The 22,815-nt window shown below is 51.6% G+C and overlaps 1 protein-coding gene across 4 annotated transcripts in view; it reads right to left on the reverse strand.

The window, feature by feature from the left end:
• The window catches only part of DPYSL5 (dihydropyrimidinase like 5), a 117,890-nt gene that overhangs the window by 2,879 nt on the left and 92,196 nt on the right, over positions 1-22,815 (reverse strand). For 3 of the 4 annotated variants that reach the window (XM_030555045.1, XM_030555044.1, XM_030555046.1), the window contains exon 12: positions 13,064-13,232. The exons of the other annotated variant lie outside the window; for it this stretch is intronic. In XM_030555045.1, coding sequence (XP_030410905.1) covers positions 13,064-13,232 — 169 coding nt within the window. The remainder of the gene's footprint in view (positions 1-13,063; positions 13,233-22,815) is intronic. 4 annotated transcript variants of the gene reach the window in all.

The raw sequence follows: 22,815 nt of genomic DNA on the forward strand, positions 1-22,815 counted from the left end.
CAGGGTCCCGCCTGGCACTGCTCCCATACTGACACCCCAGGGTCCTGGGCCGGCACCACTGCTGCACCAATGCCCCTGCCCACCCGACACCGCTCCCACACTGACGCCCCCACCTATCCAGTCCAGGGTCCCAGGATGGCATCACTCCCATACCGCTGTCCCTGCCCACCCTGGATCCCCGCCCAGCACCACTCCCGTACTGACACATCCGCCCATGCAGTTCAGAGCCCCGGGCCAGCACCACTCCCGTACCACAGCCCCCACCCACCCAGTCCAGGGCTGCCGCCTGGCACTGCTCCCACACCAACACCCCTGCCCACTATTCCAGGGCTCCCACCTAGCACCATTCCCACACTGATGCCCACGCTCACCCAGTCCAGGGCCCTGGGATGGCACTGCTCCCACACCGCCATGCCCACCCACCCATTCCAGGGTCCCCACCTGGCGCCACTCCCACACCAATGCCCTTGTCCACCTGCCCAGCACAGCAGCCACACCAACGCTCACCCAGTCCAGGGCCCTGGGACGGCACTGCTCCCACACCGCCATGCCCACCCACCCAGTCCAGGGTCCCCACCTGGCGCCACTCCCACACCAATGCCCTTGTCCACCTGCCCAGCACAGCAGCCACACCAACGCTCACCCAGTCCAGGGCCCTGGGACGGCACTGCTCCCACACCACCGTGCCCACTCACCCAATCCAGGGCTCCTGGCCGGCACCACTCCCACACTGACGCCCCCACCAAAGCCTCCCACATGTGTACATGAGCTTTGCGCTGAGGGTGGGCACTTGAAGCTGTTACCAAGCTCTTGCTTTCCCAGTGTCCCAGCTCTGATCTGGCACCAATTCCCTTGAGGCATTAAGGGGACAGGATGGGAATCCAGGGCAGGTCCCAAAGGCCCCATGCTGCCCGGAGCTGGGAACCTGCCTGCGCCACGCCAGGAACTAAGCATAGTCCTAAGAGCAGAGTCCCACTGGGCTAGGTCTGGAAGGCCGGGGCAGAATTGGCAATGGAGCTCCCTGGAGCTATGTCTGGGGTGGCCAGGCCTCTCCCATCACACCAAGCAAGGACATTGGGAGCTCAGGACTGGCTCTGGCAACTTTCCTGCCTCAGGAAGCGTTAACAAAACCAGGGAGTTGGTTAGGGACGTCCTCCTGGATGCCCCAAAATGCCAGGATTCCACAAAGAAATTATGCGGGGAAAAAACCACCCAGAAATGTGGATGCGGCGCTAAAACAAAAATCCCACAGCTAAAGGGTGGGGAAAGGGAAAGTAAATGGCAGTGAATGTAAATTACATGTTCAACATTGTAGGTGACTGGTAAGGGAAGCCAAAGGAATCAATGGAATATCAATGGTCAAACAGGGTTAAAGAGAATAAGAAGGCATCTTGTAATTGAAACCCTTATGTCAGGCACAGATACAGAGCTAGAGGGTAAAACCTTGAAGAGCAATGTGTAAAAGGCTGGTTCTGGGCTGTCTTTGGGACGAAGCAGGAAGATGTGTCCATCCCAGATGATGTTGTGGGTGGGACATAACGTTACCATTGTAACAAAGGAGGATGTGGGCAGCACCTGCTCCAGTTAAACACTTTCAAACCAATGGGCCTGGATAAGCGACCTCCCAGAGTGTGAAAGAACCCAGCTGAGGAGCTCTCTGAACCAGTGGGGTTCTTGAGAAAGCTGGGACACCGCAGAGGATTGGGGGGCTGCCAGTGTAGTTGTGGTATTAGAAAATGGCAAAAGGGACGGCCTGAGAAGCACAGCCTGTTTACTCTGCCATCGATCCTGGGCACAACAACGGCTTGGTTAATTTCACTGGGTTTCACCATCACATCGGACTCAGTACCCTGCCCTCTATGGAATGAGCAGATGGATTACAGACTGGCTGGCCGACAGACCTCAGACTGGAGTTATTAATGGAGACCCATCGGCGAGCGAGGCTGTTTCTAGTGAGGTCCCACTGCCATCAGTTCTTGGACCAGCATGAGTTAATATATTTATCGCTGGCTCACACAGGAGATAAATTTTTGCTATTAAAGTTGGCAGATGACACAGATGGATGGGGCAGTAAATAAGGAGGACAGGATCCTGCTACAGAGCGAGCCGAACTGCCTGGTTAAATGGTCACAATACAACAAGATGGGTTTTAATACAGCCAATGCCAGGTAAGACCAAGAACACAGATTCTATCTACAGGGCGGGGGAGACGATCTTGGAAAGCAGCGACACCTCTATAGCTCGGAGCTGGAAGTGTAGATTTCAGCTCAGAGATTTAGGCAGAGGAAAGAGAAGAAGAGCCACATGAGGCCAATGTGGCTGCATAAAAGGAGCTTTTTTGCTGTCTAAAACCCAAAAGGGATCCATACAGGAAATGGAAGGAGGACATGTCACCAAGGAAGGATACATGGGAATAGCACAAGTGTGTAGGGACAACATCAGGAGAGCCAAGGTAAAGAATGAGTCACAGCTGGCAAGGAATGGTCGAGACAACAAGAGGTTCTACGACTATATCAGACAAAACAGAAAGATGAAGGACAGCGTGGGCCCATGGCTCAGTGAGGTGGTGAGCTGATAATGGAAGATGCTAGGAAAGCAGAGCTGCTCAGCGCCTACTTTGCTTCAGTCTTTTCACAAAAAATAACATGTGACTGGACAACTAGCGAAGTTACTATAGACAATAAAGAGGGAGGGCTGCACATCGGGCTAAGTACAGAACACGTCACAGATCTTCTGACCAGTCTGGATGAATTCAGGTTGGTGGGGCTGGATGTTGGTCAACTTGGGGTGCTGAAGGAATTAGCTGAAGAAATCTCAGCACTACTGGCAATAATATTTGCAAACTTCCGGATGACAGGTGAGGTCCTGGAAGACTGAAGAAGGTCTGATGTAGGGCCCATCTTTAACAAGGGGGGAAAGGAGGAGCCGGGGAACTACAGACCACTCATCCTGGCTTCGATACCTGGGAAGCTGCTAGAGCTATGTATAAAACATTCCATCTGCAAATACCGGGAGGATGGAGGGGTGATCACTAGCAGCCAGCATGGCTTCACCAAGAACAAATCACACCAAACCAGCTGGATTTCTTTCTCTGACAGGGTAACTGATTCGGCGAGTGAGGGAATGCAGCAAACATAATATACCTGGATTTCAGCCAGCTTTCTGACAGAGTCCCACATGACAGTCTCATAAGTAAGCTGGAGAAATGCAGACTCAACAGAACTACCATTAAGTGGATACATAATTTGTTAAACAACAGTGAACAAAGAGTATGAAGGGACTGGTGTTGGACTGGGGGGTGGTCTCAAGCGGGTCCCACAGGGATCATTTCTGGGCCGGGTGTTGTTGAACCTTTGTTAATGCCCTGGATGTAGGAATCAAGAGCAGACTGATCACGTTTGCAGATGACACAAAGATGGGGGGAGCTGCAAACTCTGTCGAGTTTAAAGCTAAAATTCAGAGGGATCTTGACAAACTGGAGAACTGGGCTATAGACAACAAAATGAAATTCAGCAAAGACAAATATGAGGGGCTGCACTGAGGGAAGAAAAACCAGACACACAAATACAGGCTGGGGGCTAACTGGCTAGACAGCAGCAGTGCTGAGAAGGATCTGGGAGTTGTGGTGGATCCCAGCCTCAACATGAGTCAACAATGTGATGCTGTTGTGATGCAAAAAGAGCAAATGCAATGTTAGGTTGCACTAACAAAGGCACAGCATGCAAATCACTGGAAGTGCTAGTACTGATCTACTCGGCCAGCTGGAGCAGTGTCCAGTTCGGGTCACCAATGTATCGAAAGGATGTAGAGAAACTGGAAAGGACCCAGAGGCGAGCGACAAAGATGATCAAAGGGATGGAATGCAGTCATACGAGCAAAGGCTGAAGGAAGTGGGTATGCTTAGTTTGGAAAAGAGGAGATTAAGAGGGGATACGATAATGGTCTTCAAATACTGGAAAGGCTGCCACAAAACAGATGGAGAAAAGTTGTTCTCTCTTGCCACAGAAGGGCAGGACAAGAGGCCAGGGGTTCAAACTAACGCACAGTAGATTTAGATTAAACCCCAGGAAAAACTCCTGAACTGTAAGAACAGTGGGACAGTGGAACAGATGCCCAGGGAGGTCGTGGAAGCGCCTTCCCTGGGGGTTTTCAAAAGGAGGCTGGAGCCATCTGTCTGGGATGGTTTAGACACAACAAATCCTGCATCTGGGCTGTGGGTTAGACTAGATGACCCTTGATGTCTCTACCAACCCTCTGGTTCTATGATCTAGATGTACCTGAGCTAGCACTGATCACGTGAATGCTAAGAACAGTGTAGCTGCAGTGCTGTGAGCAGAGGGATGGGCTAGCCATCCCGAGTCCAGACTCGGCATCTCAGTTTGGCAGGCTGCACCTCCAACTCCAAGTGTAGACGTACCCAGAGAGATTTAGGGATCATCACAGACAATCACCTCAACACGAGTTGTCTGTGCACTACTGTGGCAAAGGCTCAGGGACCCCAGGATATATAAAAATGAGGCTAACATGTAGAAGTAGGAAAGGGATTCATAGATTCTGAGATCCCTAGGCCAGAAGGGACCATTGTGATCATCTGGCCTGACTGCCTGCTTAGCAGAGGCCAGAGACCAGCCCCACAGTAACTCACAGAGCAGATCGTTCAAGCATTGCCAGTAATGGAGAATCCACCACAAGCCTTGGGAAATGGTTACCGGGGTTAATTACTCTCCCTGTTAATAATTTACATCTTATTTTCAGTCTGAGTTTGTCTGGCTTCATCCTCCAGCCACTGGCTGGTGTTAGCCCTGTCTCCGCTAGACAGAAGAGCCCCGTACCAAGGATTTGTTCCCCAAGTCTACTGATCAAGTCACCCCTTAAGCTTTTCTTTATTAAGCTAAAAAAAGACAGAGCTCCTGGAGTCTCTCATAATCAGGCAGGTTTTCCAATCCTCCAGTCATTCTCATGGGTCTTCTCTGATCCTTCTCCAATTTATCAACATCCTCCTTGACCTAGAGGCACAAGAACTGGGCACAGGATTCCAGCAGTGGTTGCACCAGTGCCAAAGGTAAAAGAACTCTCTGGACTCCTACTCAAGATTCCTCTATTTATGCATCCCTCTTTATGATCTTCTCAGGGCACTGAGCTAGGGAGCCAGGCCCGTAGTGGGGCCAAGGCAACAGAGCCATGGCCAATTCATACCAGCTAGGATCTGGCCCATTGACTCAGAGGAGCGATGGCTGAGTCACACCAGCTGGGGCTCTCCACATACAGTGGAATTGTTAGTGGTGCAAAAAGCCTCTGCGTGCTTCTCTGGGGGCTTTGCCAGCCCTACAGACAGGAGATCGCTGTGCCAGGCAGCGGTGTTTCCTTCCTGCCCTTGCTGGGTGCAGCCTGCTTATCCCACAGTGGCTGGGCTTGCCCTGGGACTGCTAGTGCATCATGGATCCTGCTAGCGCCTAGGCCCAGCAGAACCTGCTCCCTCTTCTGTTGCAGCCCCCTGCCAGCTCCAGATTACCCCCCCCCCCCACTCCAGGCAGCTCCCAGCTGGCTGCCAGGGGCCTGAGCCAGGGCTAATTCCTTCCCCAAACTTACCTGAGATCAAGGCGGTAGCAATAACACTCGCAGGGGCTGCCTCGGGACACCAGATGGCTGTGCTGGGGCATATCTGCTTAGCCTCTGTATTTGGCGTCAGCCCATGAGAATTTATTGTGGGGTTTGGGGTGTTTCTACGGTTTGGACAATTTGGGCCCCCCACACTGGCGTCACACGACGGTTCCCCCGTCCTCGCTGTTAAACTGGGGTGCAGCGATTCCTTCTCCTGGGGGGCTTGCGCTTTTCACTAGTTCCATTCTCAGGGACGCACCAGCGATTCCTGGGCCTGTCACACACGCTCCAAGCTGGACAGAGACTCCCCATAGCCCAGGCTCTTTATACACTGAGCAGACTCTAGCCCAGTCTCTGTGGCTGGGCGCAGATGGAATTCCAGACTGCGCAGATTCTCTGCTTCTCCCAGGACTTGGCGTTGAAATGTGGCCGTTTCCTTCTGTCTCTGGTGGGCTTTTTCTTCAGCTTCCCGCTCCTGCTCTCACCACAGGACAGCAGCTTTGCCCCTTCCTCAGCTAACGCTGATTTCTTGTTACCTGGACGCCAACCAGCTTCACTTCATCGTCAGCCCTCCCTGGCCATTATTTGTAACCGGATCCTGTCAGCTTCACTGGCCTCGGCTGTTTGATCCCAGCGCAGGAGCAAACCTCCCACCTCTGACTGAGTCGTCCCCTCCAAGGGCCATTCTTCTTTCTTCACAGCATTGTTTCCCCTTTCCTTCAGCATGTGACTGCTTCACCCACTCTCTCTCATGTCCTCTAACCCTTAAAGCTCTCCCGAGCACATTTCAAACTCAGCGATTAGTGGGGCCCTGCGTATCCTAACCAGGCAGTGCTTTCCCCAGGAATTGAAATTGCGTGGGGGGGAGGGGTGCTCAAAAGTACAGGGGGGTCAAGGTCAATGAGGGGTGAGACCATGAGGGTGAAGGGGGGCTGTATGGCAACATAGTAACAACTGAAAAGTGTTTCAGGACCATTTCATTCGATTTAACTCATGTTTTTAAATCATCACACAAATTAAAATGGGCAACACAAGCATTCTGTGAAGCACGACATCTACATGCTTCTTGGTTTCTTGTTATAATTTGCCCAACTCTGTTAATGAACTTCTCAAATGCAATGCGTTCATTTTTGGTGGCTTCTCGTGTGTTCGGTACTTCCAGTCCTTTATGACATGCTCATGACCAGGCAGAAGGCGACTTCTTTCAGAACACAAAATTCTATTCAAGGAGGAAAAAGAACGCTCAGCTGTAGCCGCTGTGATTGGGGAGTAGAAAGAGATGAATTCCTACTTCTTTCATCTCGGGAAACACAGCACAAAAATTGGGTCAAACCACTAATGATGATAAAGAAGAAGTTGAAGTCAAATCTACATTCGTTCATCGTATGATATTCCACTCTGTGTTCAAATTCTCTCTTCTGTCCTGAGCCCATGGCAGCCCCATTGCTGGTGGTGCCCCACTCCGCTCAGCTGTCAGTGTTTTATAAGACAGGCATCTGTACAAGCTATGTAGAGACTGATAGAATCCAGAAATTGTTGTTGTAGAGATGTAAGAACCAAGTCTGTGTACTTCACTTTTTCAGCTGTCCTAACAAACACTTTTTGTCCTCTTCATTTAAGGCGTCAATAAAAATGCCCTAATTAGTCACTTCTGAACTGAAGTCTTTGCTTCTTCCTATACGTTTTCAATGGATAGCTCTCTGATTGGTCCAAGAGTAGCTCCCATGGCTGGACAGAGATCTACTACTGTTCTAGCAGATGCCTGGATGACCCAAGTGGTGTCAACAGTAGACTTACAAGAGAGAATGGCAATTGTGTTCTCCGAACTTAGTAGCAAAAGTACTTCACCAGCTTCACTACTTAAATCCACCCCATCTCGGTAGATATTTTTCAAGGCTCATAATAATGGTCGCATTAATTTTAAGTACCGGGGGTGGCCGTGTTAGTCTGTATCCACAAAAACAACGAGGAGTCCGGTGGCACCGTAAAGACTCACAGATTTATTTGGGCATAAGCTTTCGTGGGTAAAAAACCCACTTCTTCAGATGCACAGAGTGAAAATTACAGATGCAGACATTATTACACATGAAGAGAAGGGACTTACCTCACAAGTGGAGAACCAGTGTTGACAGGGCCAATACAATCAGGGTGGATGTGGTCCACTCCGAATAATTGATGAGGAGGTGTCAATACCAAGAGAGGAAAAGTTGCTTTTGTAGTGAGCCAACAGTAATTTTAAGACAACAGCCAAGGATCGCTCATGAGAAAGCCATCGGGTTTTCCCAGGTTGGACTAATTTGAACTTCAGTCCCAGTGTGTCTTCTATATTTTCCAAGACACTCAGTCCTTTTGGACTCTTGCTGAAAAAAATAGTATAATGAAGACATTCAATGTATAGCTTTGTAATGTCTTTGGAAGATTCTGCAGCTTGTACTAGCACTAGTTGGAGATGGCCTCTGCAGTCTGTATAGCAGGGATTCGAGTTATGATTTTCTCTGAGCAAAGCCTGGACTCCACCATGTCTTCCAGAGATGTTTGCAGCACCACCAAATGCACAAGCAGCTATCTCTTTGGGGTCCAATTGACAAGCATTTGCATCGGTTCACTCATCAGCCATGTACGCACATTGTCTGAATGCTGCGAGAGAGTTCTTCATTTGTCACTGCGGAGTCTTTCACTGTTGCACCACAGGCTTCTAGCCAGTCAGTTGAGTTTCTTGTAGAAAGACAATGAGCATTTGCTGATCTTGGTCAAAACCAGAGTCCAACTTCAGGATTAACAAATTACAGTGCACATAACATTGGCCTCCGGTTTGTAGTGTGTGGTATCTCTTGCTTAAAGAGAAAGTATGGTGTAGCAGCCATGTTTGAATAAGCTGTCTCCAGCATTTTTAACACCCTCGTTAAGCACTTCTAAAATTGGCTTTGACAATGACTGGCTGTGACATTATGAGTGTAATATCATATCTCATTGAAAGATGACAGGGCCAGATATATAAATGAATAGAGCTTTGAAATGCAAGTCTGCATTGTTAGAGGTAGAAGGGTAGATACTTGCTCAGATCTTGTGATGTCAGCAAACAAGTCTTGTCTATTGCTAGAGCTTTGATTCAAAGATCAAAAAAGGAATATTAACAATTAGGAAGACACTTGAGGGAAATAGTATTATTGTCTCTGTGTCTCTTTGAAGGTTGTGGTAACCTGTATCTGAACTGTTTAATGGATAAATTACCCTGTGCTAATTGCCAGGATGTTTGGGGGAAGGAGTTAAACCCATTGTTTTCTCAGGCCAAAAGGCTGCTGGAAATGTATAAAAACCCTGGGACACGATCCTGCTTCATCTCAGATCTGCTTTGGATTTCAAGAGGGGGAAACCTTAAGCCATAAGGATTGAGATCCCCAGTCACTGACTGGAGCCACCCTGAATATGGACATTGGACATAACCTATGGACTATTTCTAAAAGGACTTTTGGCAACTAAAAGCTCATCTCTGCTGTGTCTGAACCTCAAGAATTGAATTCAAGTTTGTCTGTATATTGATCTTTTAACCAACTCTCTCTCTCTTCTTTTTTAATAAATTTTAGCTTAGTTAATAAGAGCGGATTATAAGCGTGTATTTTGGGTAAGATCTAAGTTATAATTGAACCTAGGTGTGTGGCTGATCCTTTGGGGTTGGAAGAACCTTTTATACGATGAGATAAGATTTTCAGTAATCATCAGAATATCTGAGGTGTGTGTCTGGACGGAGGCAGTGAGGTGCTACAGAGGCTGTTCTGGGCTGGCTTGGGAAATCTAAGTACTGGAATATCCACCAGCTTCTGGGGTTTGCCTGCCCCGTTTTGTTTGCAGTTCATCCTAATTGAGTGACCTCAGCTGCTCCCATGGGCAGCACCGTCACACTGGCTTATAAGGCTTTCTGCATGTTGATGCAGTTCAGGTGTTTTGCAGCCTTTTCACATAGTTTTTCAGCATTGGCTTTGCTGATCGGTCTGACAAACCAAGCTCCTCCACTTTTATTATATAAATCCATGGTACGCCCACGTCTTGAATACTGCGTGCAGTTCTGGTTGCCCCATCTCAAAAAAGATCTATTGGAGTTGGAAAAGGTACAGAGAAAGGCAACAATAATGAACAGCTTCCATATGAGGAGAGATTAAAAAGACTAGGACTTTTCAGCTTGGAAAAGAGAGGACTAAGAGGGGATATGATAGAGATCTATAAAATCTTGACTGGTGAGAAACTCCTCCTCATAACACAAGAACTAGGGGTCACCAAATGAAATGAACAGGCAGCAGGTTTAAAACAAACAACAGGAAGTATTCTTTCACACAACGCACAGCCAACCTGTGGAACTCCTTGCCAGAGGATGTTGTGAAGGCCAAGACTATAACATGGCTCAAAAAAGAACTAGATAAGTTCATGGAGGATCTATCCATCGATGGCTATTAGCCAGGATGGGCACGGATGCAACACCATGCTCTGAGAGCCTCTGTTTGCCAGAAACTGGGAGTGGACGCAGGGGATGGATCACTGGATAATTGCCCATTTCTGTTAATTCCCTTTGAAGCACCTGCCATTGGCCACTGACAGAAGATAAGGTCCTGGGCTAGCTGGACCATTGATCTGACCCAATATAACCATTCTTATGTTATGTAAAAAATAATTATAATATAATAAAAATGTTTAGTACAGAAACTCCCCCAAGATAACAACCTCTCGAGATAGCAACAATGTGAGAGAATGACTTTGGCAAATAATGCGTTTAAAAAAAAAACCCTTGGCCTACTAGGAAATGTATATTTATGTAAGTTTCTTAGTCAGAAATCTAGCATTCTGGGGAGCAAAGTCACTAAAATGTAGCCCTTTAACGTGTCCCTCCCTTCTCTTCCACCGCACCCCACTCAGAGTTCGTGGCCTTGGTCAGTGAAGACCCAGAGTTCAGAGGTGCTTTCACATGAGTTCACCTCCCACCCTGGGGGGGTGCGGTGCAAGGGAGAAGGCATCTTGCTCGTTCCTCCCGCTGCTGCTGTTCGTCATGCCATCATTCACTCCACCACTCCATTGCTGATGGTCCTGCGCCATCACTTTCTGCTGCCACCTGCCACTGTGACCTCTGCGAGTCGGTCTCCTGAGGTTCCACCAGCTCCCAGTGGGGGAAGCTCCCAGTGAGTGCAGCCTGGGCAGTGCCCTCCACAGAAACACTGTCCTGCAGTAGGTCTAAGAACTTGGACCTGACTGTCAGTGACGTCAGCTCTAGTGACCACTCAACAGAACAAAAGAGACTCTCAGTGGAGCCTAATAAGAGAGAGTCCAGCGGAGGGCAACAGAAATGATCAGGGGGCTGGAGCACATGACTTATGAGGAGAGGCTGAGGGAACTGGGATTGTTTAGTCTGCAGAAGAGAAGAATGAGGGGCGATTTGATAGCAGCCTTCAACTACCTGAAGTGGGGTTCCAAAGAGGATGGAGCTCGGCTGTTCTCAGTGGTGGCAGATGACAGAACAAGGAGCAATGGTCTCAAGTTGCAGTGGGGGAGGTTTAGGTTGGATATTAGGAAACACTTTTTCACTAGGAGGATGGTGAAACTCTGGAATGGGTTCCCTAGGGAGGTGGTGGAATCTCCTTCCTTAGAGGTTTTTAAGGTCAGGCTTGACAAAGCCCTGGCTGGGATGATTTAGTTGGGGACTGGTCCTGCTTAGATACCTCCTTAGGTCCCTTCCAACCCTGACATTTTAGGATTCTCTGATGAGCCCTCTCTAAACAGGGTGGAAGGGCAGGTCAAATAGTGCCTGTGACTCTTAGGCACAGCCCACACCACCATGCAAAACCCCTGTCCCATCTCTGCCCCCCACCCCTCCACTGGGATCTGCCATCCAAACCCCTTGCTTAGCAAGTACAGTTCATTTGAGGGTGACCAGGGCTTAATTTGTAATGAAAGAGGTGCCAGGGCTCAAGCAAGGTTTTACTTTCCTAACTGATGTGGCAAGCCCAGGGCTCTGAACTGCCGAGCCTGGAGGTGCCTGGGGCTCAGCTCTGGCAAAAATTAAGCAATGAGGGCGACCCCCTCATTCAGTCAGGCCAAGCACAGTTCTGCTGCCCTTTACGCATACAATGAGAACAACATTTCATGACCCCCACATTCAATACTAAAGTGATTTGTAACCCAACCTCAGCCAAAATTGATCCCTTGTGCAGCACAGCTCTGTCTGATGACACCTCGGCAGAGTAGGTGAGTTCATGGAAATACAGTCTGGTCCTGAAGCCTGTCCTCCCTCCCCTGGCTCACCACTAGCTGTCAGGGGAGAGCTCAGTCACACCTTGCTTACAAATCATAATTTTAACTTCTAAGGTTGGCCAACGTTGCCGAAACGAATGTGCCGACATTGTCAGGAAAACAACAGCTGTGTGAGGAAGCTAGTCTTTGTTCATGCTTTTCAAAGCTATTATACTTTTCCAGGTACAAGTATTTCATCATGCACTGTATCTGCTTTTAAAATGTGTATTAATGTTTCAATTTCAATTCAAATTTCCAACCAATGACAAAATAGGAAACACTGCATGTAACTAGTTGACTACTTGTGGGGGGTGTTGGGGAAATTCTTGGCGGGGAGGTAACACCCCTGCTGTGGGGCTGTAGGGAAAGCCCTGCCAGGCGACGCCAAATGTCTGGTGAACAATGGCCAACCCCCTGACTGATTGCCCAGCGCTCGCTTTGCTGAGATTCAGCCACGGGAACAGGGGCTGGAATGGACGGCACACAGGAATAGCAGCATTGCCAGGCTGGCTCAGAATGAGAGCTGGGAGCCAGGACTCCTGGCTTCTCCCTGCTCTGCCAAGACCAGGAGGGCTGACCTCAGGCACTGCCCAGGAGCTCTGCAGGATGGGGGAATGTCTACAGCACCCAGGGCGAGGGGACACAGGTCCTGGTTGGGACCCAGGGGTGCTCCCATAGTACAAATTAACACAGTGCCTCAGTTTCCCCATCTGTGCAGCAGAGTTGACGTCTGCATGGCCTCCGGTAGTGCTCGCAGTGTGTGGATGGCGCCGACCGCGCTCTGTCTGGCTAGGCAGCGAGCTCAGCATAGGGGCAGCAGGGAGCATCTCGTCCACATGCCACTTGCAGGCTGATAGAACAGGGAGGTGGGGAGAGCCTGCCGGAGAGTCTGGACTGGGGCAGCCCACGCTGTGTCCCTGCCTGAGAGATCCCCTGCCAGAGCTTAGAGCACGGCCAACGAACACGGCTGGGCGCCTGTCTGTGACATCGACACATGGCCTCCCTCTGCCTGGTCGACACAGCCACTGGCAGCCAGACCTGGAGCAAGAGGCCCACGTGCCCTGACCTGCCCTGCTCTCCGCCAGCCTGCCCCTACCTCACACAGATGGGGGTGGGGGGGGCGGGCTGGTTTCCTTGCTGGAGTCCCTCCCTCCAGGGGCGCTAGCACACGCTCCGGCCCCGCTCTTACCGGATAGGCTGAAGCCGGACTCGTGAAGGTCCCTCATGCCCCCGTGTCGAGTGGCAGGTCGGGTGGGGGTATCTGCAAGTGGAGTCCCCGTCTCCTTTTTCCCAGCATGCACAACCACAGCCACGTCCCCCAGGTAGGGGCTGCGCTCCACGCCCCTAAGCTTTATACTCTAATGGAGGGAGAAAAGAAACACCCATGAGCACCGCCCGCACAGTTAGAGCAGAGCCCCGCCCTGCCCCTATGCTGCCTGATCCCCGTCCCTGCGCTGCCTGATCCCTGCGCTGCCTGATCCCTGTCCCTATGCTGCCTGATCCCCATGGCTGGCCCCGCCCTGCCCCTATGCTGCCTGATCCCCGTCCCTGCGCTGCCTGATCCCCGTGGCCGGCCCCGCCCTGTCCCTGCACTGCCTGATCCCTGTCCCTGCGCTGCCTGATCCCCATGGCTGGCCCCGCCCTGTCCCTGCGCTGCCTGATCCCCGTGGCCGGCCCTGCCCCATCCCTACGCTACCCAAGCCCCGTGGCCGGCCTGGCACCGCCAGACTGGACCTTAGGTTTCCCACTGTAGCTGGCGCTGGGGGACAGCAGCCAGGCTGGGGAGCCTGGACGATCTGGGGCAGGGACATGGAGCGGGGCTGAGATGGGATCCCCACCTCATATGGGGCTGGGCTGTGACTGAGCTTGCTCCCCGACCCTACCCAGCCCCTGCCCCAGGGGTCACTTTGGGGGAGAACTCAGCTGAAAGCGGGGGAAGGATGGGGGGTTTCTCAGGACACTCCAGCCCCATCACTGCAGCTTCCCCAGCTGGGACACTGAACTTTCAGAGGCATCATCCACTGGTAAAGGTCCTGTTAGCCAGGCTGGGCAGGGATGGTGTCCCAGCCTCTGTTTGCCAGGAGCTAGGAATGGGCGACAGGGGATGGATCACTGGACGATTCCCTGCTCTGTTCATTCCCTCTGGGGCACCCGGCATTGGCCGCTGTTAGAGGACAGGATACTGGGCTAGATGGACCTTTAGTCTGACCCCTGTGTGGCTGTTCTTATGAGACACCAAGGTCTGGGGGGGGGAGAAGGGTACAGCCTGGGGGGTGGGTGCAGTGTTGGGAGAAGACACAGTGTAGGGTAGGGGGACAGCATAGGGCTAGGGGTGCAGTGTGGAGTCGGGGATATAATGTGGGGAATGGGTGCAGTGTGTGTTGGGGAAGGGGGGACTGCACAGGGAGGAGGTGAAGTGTGGGGGTACAACATGGGGAAGGGATGCAGTGCAGGGAAAAGGGCAGGGGGGACTGCATGAGGAAGGGGTGCAGTGCGGGGAAGGGGTGCAGTGCGGGGATATGGCATGAGGAAGGGGTGAGGCATGGGAGTAGGGGTGCAGTGTGGGGGTACTGCATAGGGAAGAGGGAAGTGCTGGGGTGGAGGGTACCGCATGGGGAAGGGGTATAGTGCAGGGGTGGGGGGTACCATATGGGGTAGGGGCACAGTGCAGGGGTACTGCATAAAGAAGAGGGCAGTGTGGGGGCAGGGGCTACAGCATGGGGAAGGGGCGCAGTGTGGGGGTACCGCCTGAGGGGTACCACATAGGGAAAGGGCGCAGTGTGGGGGCAGGGGGTACTGCATGGGGAAGGGGTGCAGTGAGGGGGTGGGGTGTACCACATGGCGAAGGGGTGCAGTGTGGGGCAGGGTCTCTGCTATTGCAGCCCCCCTTCCTCCCCACTCAGGCCTGGCTCCGTCTGGCAGAGCTGCACCCTGGGTATGGCAGCTGGCGTCATGCGCTGGTGGAGGGGCACTGTCGGGCCAAGGCTGGCTGCTGTGTCTCTCCCCGGAGCAGGCCCCCCTGCAGGCAGAGGCCAAGTGATGCCCCGAGCTGTGAGCTGGTGCCATGTGGGGCAGCTGGGGGGAGGACAACCCCCACTTGAAGGGAGCACAGAGCTGGGGTGCCAGATAAACCCCAGGCCAAGAGAGGGCGGAGTGCGTCCCCCTGAGCCTGCAGTGCGCTGCCCCCTGCTGGCACGCCGCCTCACTGCACCAACGCAAAGCCGATTCCACCCCCTGCCGCGTCTCTCCAAGCAATAAGCCCCCACCCCCCCGCCAGTAACCACTGGCGTTAAAGATCAGCCCCACGAAGACAAGCGATGCCCCTAGTGCCATGCAAGGATCATGCACAGACAGCAGCAAGCGCCAGCGGCCACAGCAGCGGGCTGGGAACCAGAACTCTGGGGTCCAACCCTGGCTCTGGGTGGCCTCGGGCAGGTCCCCCTCCCCACTCCGCCCACGGTGGGGCGCCCCCTGCTGCCAAGGGGATGCCGCTGCCCTGCACAAGTACGGTGCAATCACAGGCTGCTGCAGGCGAGTGGGGAATCCTGCGGAAGTGGGAAGAGGGCCGAATTGCTAAGGAGGAGCACAAGAGAACTGCACCGGCGGGTAGGGGTGAAGGCACCAAGTCACACCGAGCAAGGGCCACAAGAGGCAGTAAGAAGAGGGTCTAGAGATACATTAAGAGCAGGAGGAAGGAGAGTTAATAACTGACATCATCGAAAGGCTGAGGTGGTCAATGCCTATTTCACTAAAAGTTTAATGGTCACCAGATCCTCAACACAACCCATACTAACCCCAACGGGGGGGGGGGGGGGGGGAAACTGAAGCAGGGAGAGAACAGGCTAAAGACTAGTTAGACGTATTCAAGTCAGCAAGGCCTCATGAAACTCAACCTGGGGTACTAAGGAAATGGCGGACACGATCTCGGAACCATTAGCAACGGTCTTTGAGAATTCCCGGAGGACGGGTGAGGTCCCAGAGAGGGGCAAACACAGGACTGTCTTTCAAAAGGGGAACAAGGAGGACCCAGGGAATTACAGACCCGTCAGCCTCGCTTCGATACCTGGAAAGACACTGGGACAAATCATTCATCAATCAGTTTGTAAGAGGATAAGAGGGTTATAAGGAACAGCCAGCATGGATTTATCAAGAACAAATCCTGCCTAACGAACCTCATTTCCTTCTCTGACAGTTATTAGCCTAGTGGCTGGGGGAAGCTGTAGGTGGGATATGTCTTGATTTTCGTAAGGCTTTTGACACATTCCCACGTGCCATTCTCACAAGCAAACTAGGGAAATGCTGTCTGGATGGAATTACCATGAGGTGGGTGCACAACTGGTTGAAAGACCGTACTCAAGGAGTAGTTTCAATGGTTCACTGTCCAACTGGGAGGTCATATCGACTAGGATCCTGCCAGGGTCTGTCCTGGGTCTGCCACTGTTCAATATTTTCATGGACTTGGCTAATGGAGTGGAGAGGAGGCTTATAAAATCTGCGGATGACACCAAGCTGGGAGGGGCGGCGACCACTTTGGAGGCAGGATCAGAATTCAAGATGACCTTAACAAATTGGTCTGAATTCAACCAGCTGTAATTCAATACAGATGAGCACAACATACCTGAGCTAGGAGGTAAAAATCCAACGCCCAGCTCCAGTGGAGACTAACTGGCGAGGTGGCAGTACTGCTAAAAGGGTCTGCTGGCTTACAGCGGCTCACAAAGTGAATATGAGTCAGTTGCAAAAAAGGCCAATATTCTAGGGTGCTGTCACAGATCCACAGGGCCAGGCTACGGCCCAGCTTTGGAACAGTCTCTGGGAGCAGCCCTTCAGTGAGCCAGACCCCCTACGGGTCCCACTCTTCCTTCGAGGTAAGCCACAGTGGTCACCGCCTCTTTAGACTTGACCTCTGGGCTCCAGCCCCCCTGCTCCACCCTGGCAGCTCCAGGCACCAAGTTCAGCTGGGAAAGACCTTGGGGCACAGGTGCCGAATCCGGGTCTGGAGAACCCACAGGGAAAAACTAGTGGGTGCAGCCAAGCTCCCCCTCCCGCGGCCCACCTCCTCCTCTGAGCGTGCCGCATCCCCACCCCTCCATCTATCTCCAGCACTTCCCACCCTGCTGCTCAGCCCAGCTGCAGTGACCCCCCATGGATCACGCTCTGGCTGTCCCACTGTCTGACCTTGGTCAGACTCCAGGTGAGAGCCCTGCCCCCGACTCTTTCCAGCGCCCAGATCTTATCCTCCCCTTGCACCTCCCAGCCCCTGTTCCCCAGCTGGGGACATGGGCCGGCCTCCCTGCTGAGCAGTGGGGAAATCCATCTGCCTCGGGGGCCAGGGTGGGGCGGTTTCAATGTCTGCGCAATTGGATTTGCTGTCGTCTTCTCAAATCTGCACTGCTCTGGGGACCAGGCCCAGACAGCTCGGTGACACCCCGAGCTGTGTCTCTTAGCCTGCCAGGAGAGCAACCGCTCCCTTTCCACCCACTGGGGAAACTGAGTCACACATAGGATCCACCAAAATAGTGCAAAATAGTCCCCCTCTGTCCCAGGCATATGAACAGGAGTGTCCAAGGTCACTGTTCTGCTGTGTTCGGCACTGGGGGGGTCTCAGCTGGAGCTCTGGGTCTAATCCTTACTGCCACACGGAGATGTGGACAAACTGGGGGCAGTTCAGAGGAGAGCAGCAGAACCGATGAAAGGTTTAGTAAACCTGACCTGTGAGGAACAGTCACAAAGCCGGGGCCTGGTTAGTGCTGAGAGAAGGGACTGAGGGGGGACCTGGTAACAGTCTGCAGAGCTGCTCAGGGCTGTTCTACCGGGGGGGTTGGGAGGGAGGAATCATCACTTGTTCTCCACGTCCCCGGCAGGTAGGATGAGAAGCAATGGGCTAATCTGCAGCAGGGAGACTGAGGCTGGCGCCTAGGAAGACCTGTCCAACGGCTGGGGAGTGACGGTGGGGACCTGCTCCCCAGGGAGGCTGTGGGATCCCACCACTGGAGGTTTAAGGACACATTGGACAAACCCGTCAGGGCTGGTCCAGGTTCACCCGGCCCTGCCTCAGCGTGGGGGCTGGACATGGTGCCCACGCAAGGTCCCTTCCAGCCCCACGTTGCAGCTCCCTAGGGCTGTGGCTGGCAGGTCCTGGACCCACAGTGGCTAGGAGGGGAAGCCAGCACCTGGACCCACTCACCAAGATGGCGATCTGCAGCCCCTGAACTGGAGGGAGAGGGCTGGGGGGGTGTACAGGCCCAAGAGTAGAGGGAGAGGCACTAGGGAAGCAATCGGAGGGTGAAAGGATCCAGGGAGCTGATCTCACTGGGAGGGCGGGTATAAGGATGCTGCTGAGAGGCAGCCAAAGAGGAATACCCGGGGGTGGAGGGGAAGGGCACGCATGGAGCAGGAGTGACACTGTGCAAGGACAGCAGGGCTGGAGCAGAGCATCAGGGCAAAGGACAAGATCGGTGACCACGAGCTCCCAGGCTCGCTTCCTTCACAGCCGCCTCCACGACCCCCCCAGACCCGCCTGTGCCACAATGGGCCCACAGGGAACCAGCTGCTCACCGATCTCTGAGTCACCACCAGTCAGGGTGCCCCCCATGAGGCCTGCACTCAGCTCATTGCTCCTGACTGGACTCACACAGAATCATAACACTGTAGGGACCTCAAGAGGTCATCTAGTCCCGTCCCCTGCACTCATGGTAGGTCTGAGTATTGTCCAGCCCATCCCTGACAGGTGTTTGTCTAACCTGCTCTGAAAAATCTCCAATAATGGAGATTCCACCACCTCCCTGGGCAATTTATTCCAGTGCTTAACCACCCTGACAGGTAGGAAGTTTTTCCTCATGTTCAACCTAGACCTTCCTTACTGCAATTTAAGCCCATTGCTTCTTGTCCTGTCCTCAGTGGCTAAGAACAATTCTTCTCCCTCCTCCTTGTAACAAACTTTTATGTACTTGAAAACTTATCACGCCCCTCTCAGTCTTCTCTTCCCCAGCCTAAACAAACCCAATTTTCTCAATCTTCTCTCAGTCAGTCATGCATGTTTTCTAGACCTTCAATCATTGTTGTTGCTCTTCTCTGGACTTTGTCCAATTAGTCCACATCCTTCCTGAAATGTAGCATCCAGAGGCCTAATCAGCACGGAGTAGAGCGGAAGAATTACTTTTCGTGTCTTGCTTCAGCACTCCTGCTAATACTTCCCAGAATGATGTTTGCTTTTTTTGCAACAGCGTTCCACTGTTGACCCATATTTAGCTTGTGATGAACTATGACCCCCAGATCCCTTTCCGCAGTATCCTTCCTAGGCAGTCATTGCCCAGTTTGTATGTGTGCAACTGATTGTTCCTTCCTAAGTGGAGGACTTTGCACTTGTCCTTATTGAATTTCATCCTATTTACTTCAGATCCATTCTCCAGTTTGTTCAGATCACTTTGAATTTTAATCCTGTCCTCCAAAGCACTTGCAACCCTCCCAGCTTGGTAACATCCGGAAACTTTATAAGTGTGCTCTCTAGGCCATTATCTAAATCATCAGTGAAGACATTGAACAGAACCGGACCCAGAACCAATCCCTGCGCGACCCCCCCTCGTTAGGTCCTTCCAGCCTGACTGTGAACCACTGATAACTACTCTCTGGGAATGGCTTTCCAACCAGTTATCCCAGTGAAAGCATGAAGGGTGGAGGCCTCCGAGTGGAGAGGCACCAGGCTAGGGAGCAGCGCAATGTGGCCTGACAGTGGGCAGAGAACTGCCACTGGGTGAGCAGCTACACACTAGGCCCTGCTGAGGGAGGGTGTGTGGAGAGGGCCCTGCAGGATCACACATGCCAGAGCGCCTGGCAGCTCTAACCACATCATGCTAAGGAACTGGACAACAGCCTCCCTATGCACCCATCCATAACGTGTAGGGAAAAAATGCTGTGTAATGACAGGGGCCTTCAACCTGAGCGACGTGCTGCAGGTCTCGTGCTGCCAGTGCTCAAACATCCCTAGGACATTTCAACTGTACAGATGACAATCTCCTAACTCTTACTGTGTGGCAGCCAAGACAGGGGAATTCTGTATTAGACCTCGTCCTAACAGAGCGGAACTGATCACAGAACTAAAAATTAGTGGTAACTTTAGGTACAAGCAGGGCTGACTTTAGGCTGATTCTCCCGAATCGGGCCCCACGCCCTAAAGACAACCGTCTAACTTAGGGGCCTTTTTAATTTTTACTCACCCGGCGGCGGTCCGGGTCTTCGGCAGGGGGTCCTTCACTCACTCCGGGTCTTCGCCGGCATTTCGGTGGCAGCTCCTTCAGTGCCGCCGAAGACGCGGAGAGCCGCTGGGTGAGTCATCCCTGCCGGGACCCTGTCGAAACTATTTGAATCAGGCCCCGCACTTCCTAAAGCCAGCCCTGGGTACAAGTGATCATGACTTGATCACATTTATAAAGTGCAAGCAGTTTTAAAGTCCAGACCAGTAATATATACACTTGGTGCTTTAACAGGGCCAATTTCACAAAAGCTGAAAACAATTATGAACCAAATCAGCTGGAAGGAAGAACTGAGCCATAAAATGCAAATGAAGATTGGGAATTGTTCAGGAACAATTCATTAGATGCCCCAAAAGCCACAACTGCATAATCAAAGAAGAAGGCCATTCTGATTCAAAAACTGACCTGGTTTAGAAAAGTGAAGACAGCTATAAAAATATATAAACCACAAATGGAAGAAAGGGAAGTTAATAGTAATAAATATAAATCAGAAGCTAGGAATTGTAGAAAATTCATAAGGGAAGCAAAGAGACACAATAATAGATCTACGGCCAGCAGAGATAAGGACAATATCTAACCCTAATGGGCAACTGCCTTATGTTAATTTGTATAGCTAATGAATCCTGTGGCACCTTATGGACTAACAGACGTTTTGCAGCATGAGCTTTCGGGGGTGAATACCCACTTCGTCAGATGCATGTAGTGGAAATTTCCAGGGGCAGGTATATATATGCAAACAAGCTAGAGATAATGAGGTTAGTTCAATCAGGGAGGATGAGGCCCTGTTCTAGCAGTTGAGGTGTGAAAACCAAGGGAGGAGAAACTGGTTCTGTAGCTGGCAAGCCGTTCACAGTCTTTGTTTAATCCTGAGCTGATGGTGTCAAATTTGCAGATGAACTGAAGCTCCGCAGTTTCTCTTTGAAGTCTTGTCCTGAAGTTGTTTTGCTGCAGGATGGCCACCTTAAGTTCTGCTACAGTGTGGCCAGGGAGGTTGAAGTGCTCTCCTACAGGTTTTTGTATATTGCCATTTCTAATGTCTGATTTGTGTCCGTTTATCCTTTTCCGTAGAGACTGTCCAGTTTGGCCGATGTACATAGCAGAGGGGCATTGCTGGCATATGGTGGCATATATTACATTGGTGGACATGCAGGTGAATGAACCGGTGATGGTGTGGCTGATCTGGTTAGGTCCTGTGATGGTGTCGCTGGTGCAGATATGTGGGCAGAGTTGGCATCGAGGTTTGTTGCATGGATTGGTTCCTGAGCTAGAGTTACTATGGTGCGGTGTGCAGTTGCTGGTGAGAATATGTTTCAGGTTGGCAGGTTGCCTGTGGGCGAGGACTGGCCTGCCACCCAAGGCCTGTGAAAGTGTGGGATCGTTGTCCAGGATGTGTTGTAGATCCCTGATGATGCGTTGGAGGGGTTTTAGCTGGGGACTGTATGTGATGGCCAGTGGAGTCCTGTTGGTTTCTTTCTTACTGCAAGACAAACCCAAGAAAGCTGGCAAGAAAGTGTGAGTAACAGTAGGTGGAAATTAGTATTGGGGAAATTAAGTTTAGGTTTTGTAATGACCCAACCACTCCCAGTCTTTATTCAGGCCTAATCTGATGGTGTCCAGTTTGCAAATTAATTCCAGTTCTGCAGTATCACATTGGAGTCTGTTTTTGAAGTTTTTTTGTTGAAGAATTGCCACTTTGAGGTCTGTTATTGAGTGACCAAGGAGACTGAAGTGTTCTCCTACTGGTTTTTGAATGTTATGATTCCTGATGTCAGATTAGGAATATTAGAAAAAACTTTTTCACAAGGAGGGTGGTGAACTGGAATGGGTTCCCTAGGGAGGTGGTGGAATCTCCTTCTTTAGAGGTTTTTAAGGTCAGGCTTGACAAAGCCCTGGCTGGGATGATTTAGTTGGGGATTGGTCCTGCTTTGAGCAAGGGGTTGGACTAGATGACCTCCTGAGGTCCCTTCCAACCCTGATATTCTATGATTCTAGTCCATTTATTCTTTTGCGTAAAGACTGTCTGGTTTGGCCAATGTACATGGCAGAGGGGTATTACTAGCACATGATGGCATAAATCACATTGGCAGATGTGCAGGTGAACAAGTTCCTGACGGCGTGGCTGATGTGATTAGGTTCTATGGTGGTGCCCCTTGAATAGATATGTGGACAGAGTTGGCACTGGGGTTTGTTGTAATAATAGGTTCCTGGGTTGGTGTTTTTGTTGTGTGGTGTGTGGTTGCTGGTGACTATTTGCTTCAGGTTGGGGGGCTGTCTGTAAGCGAGGACTGGCCTGTCTCCCAAGATCTGTGAGAGTTAGGGATCATCCTTCAGGATAGGATGTAGATCCCTGATGATGGGCTGGAGAGGTTTTAGTTGGGGGCTATAGATGACAGCCAGTGGTGTTCTGTTAATTTCTTTACTGGGCCTGTCTTGTAGTAGGTGACATCTGGGTACCCTTCTGGCTCTGTCAGTCTGTTTCTTCACTTCAGCAGATGGGTGCTGTAGTTTTAAGAATGCTTGATAGAGATCCTGTAGGTGTTTGTCTCTGTCTGAGAGATTGGAGCAAATGCGGTTGTATCTTAGAGCTTGGCTGTAGACAATGGATCATGTGATGTGGTCTGGATGAAAGCTGGAGGCGTGTAGGTAAGTATAGCGGTCAGCAGGTTTCCAGTATAGGGTGGTGTTTATG

This window comes from Gopherus evgoodei, chromosome 3 (genome assembly GCF_007399415.2).
Source record: "Gopherus evgoodei ecotype Sinaloan lineage chromosome 3, rGopEvg1_v1.p, whole genome shotgun sequence".
In the NCBI taxonomy this organism is placed as follows: Eukaryota; Metazoa; Chordata; order Testudines; family Testudinidae; genus Gopherus; species Gopherus evgoodei.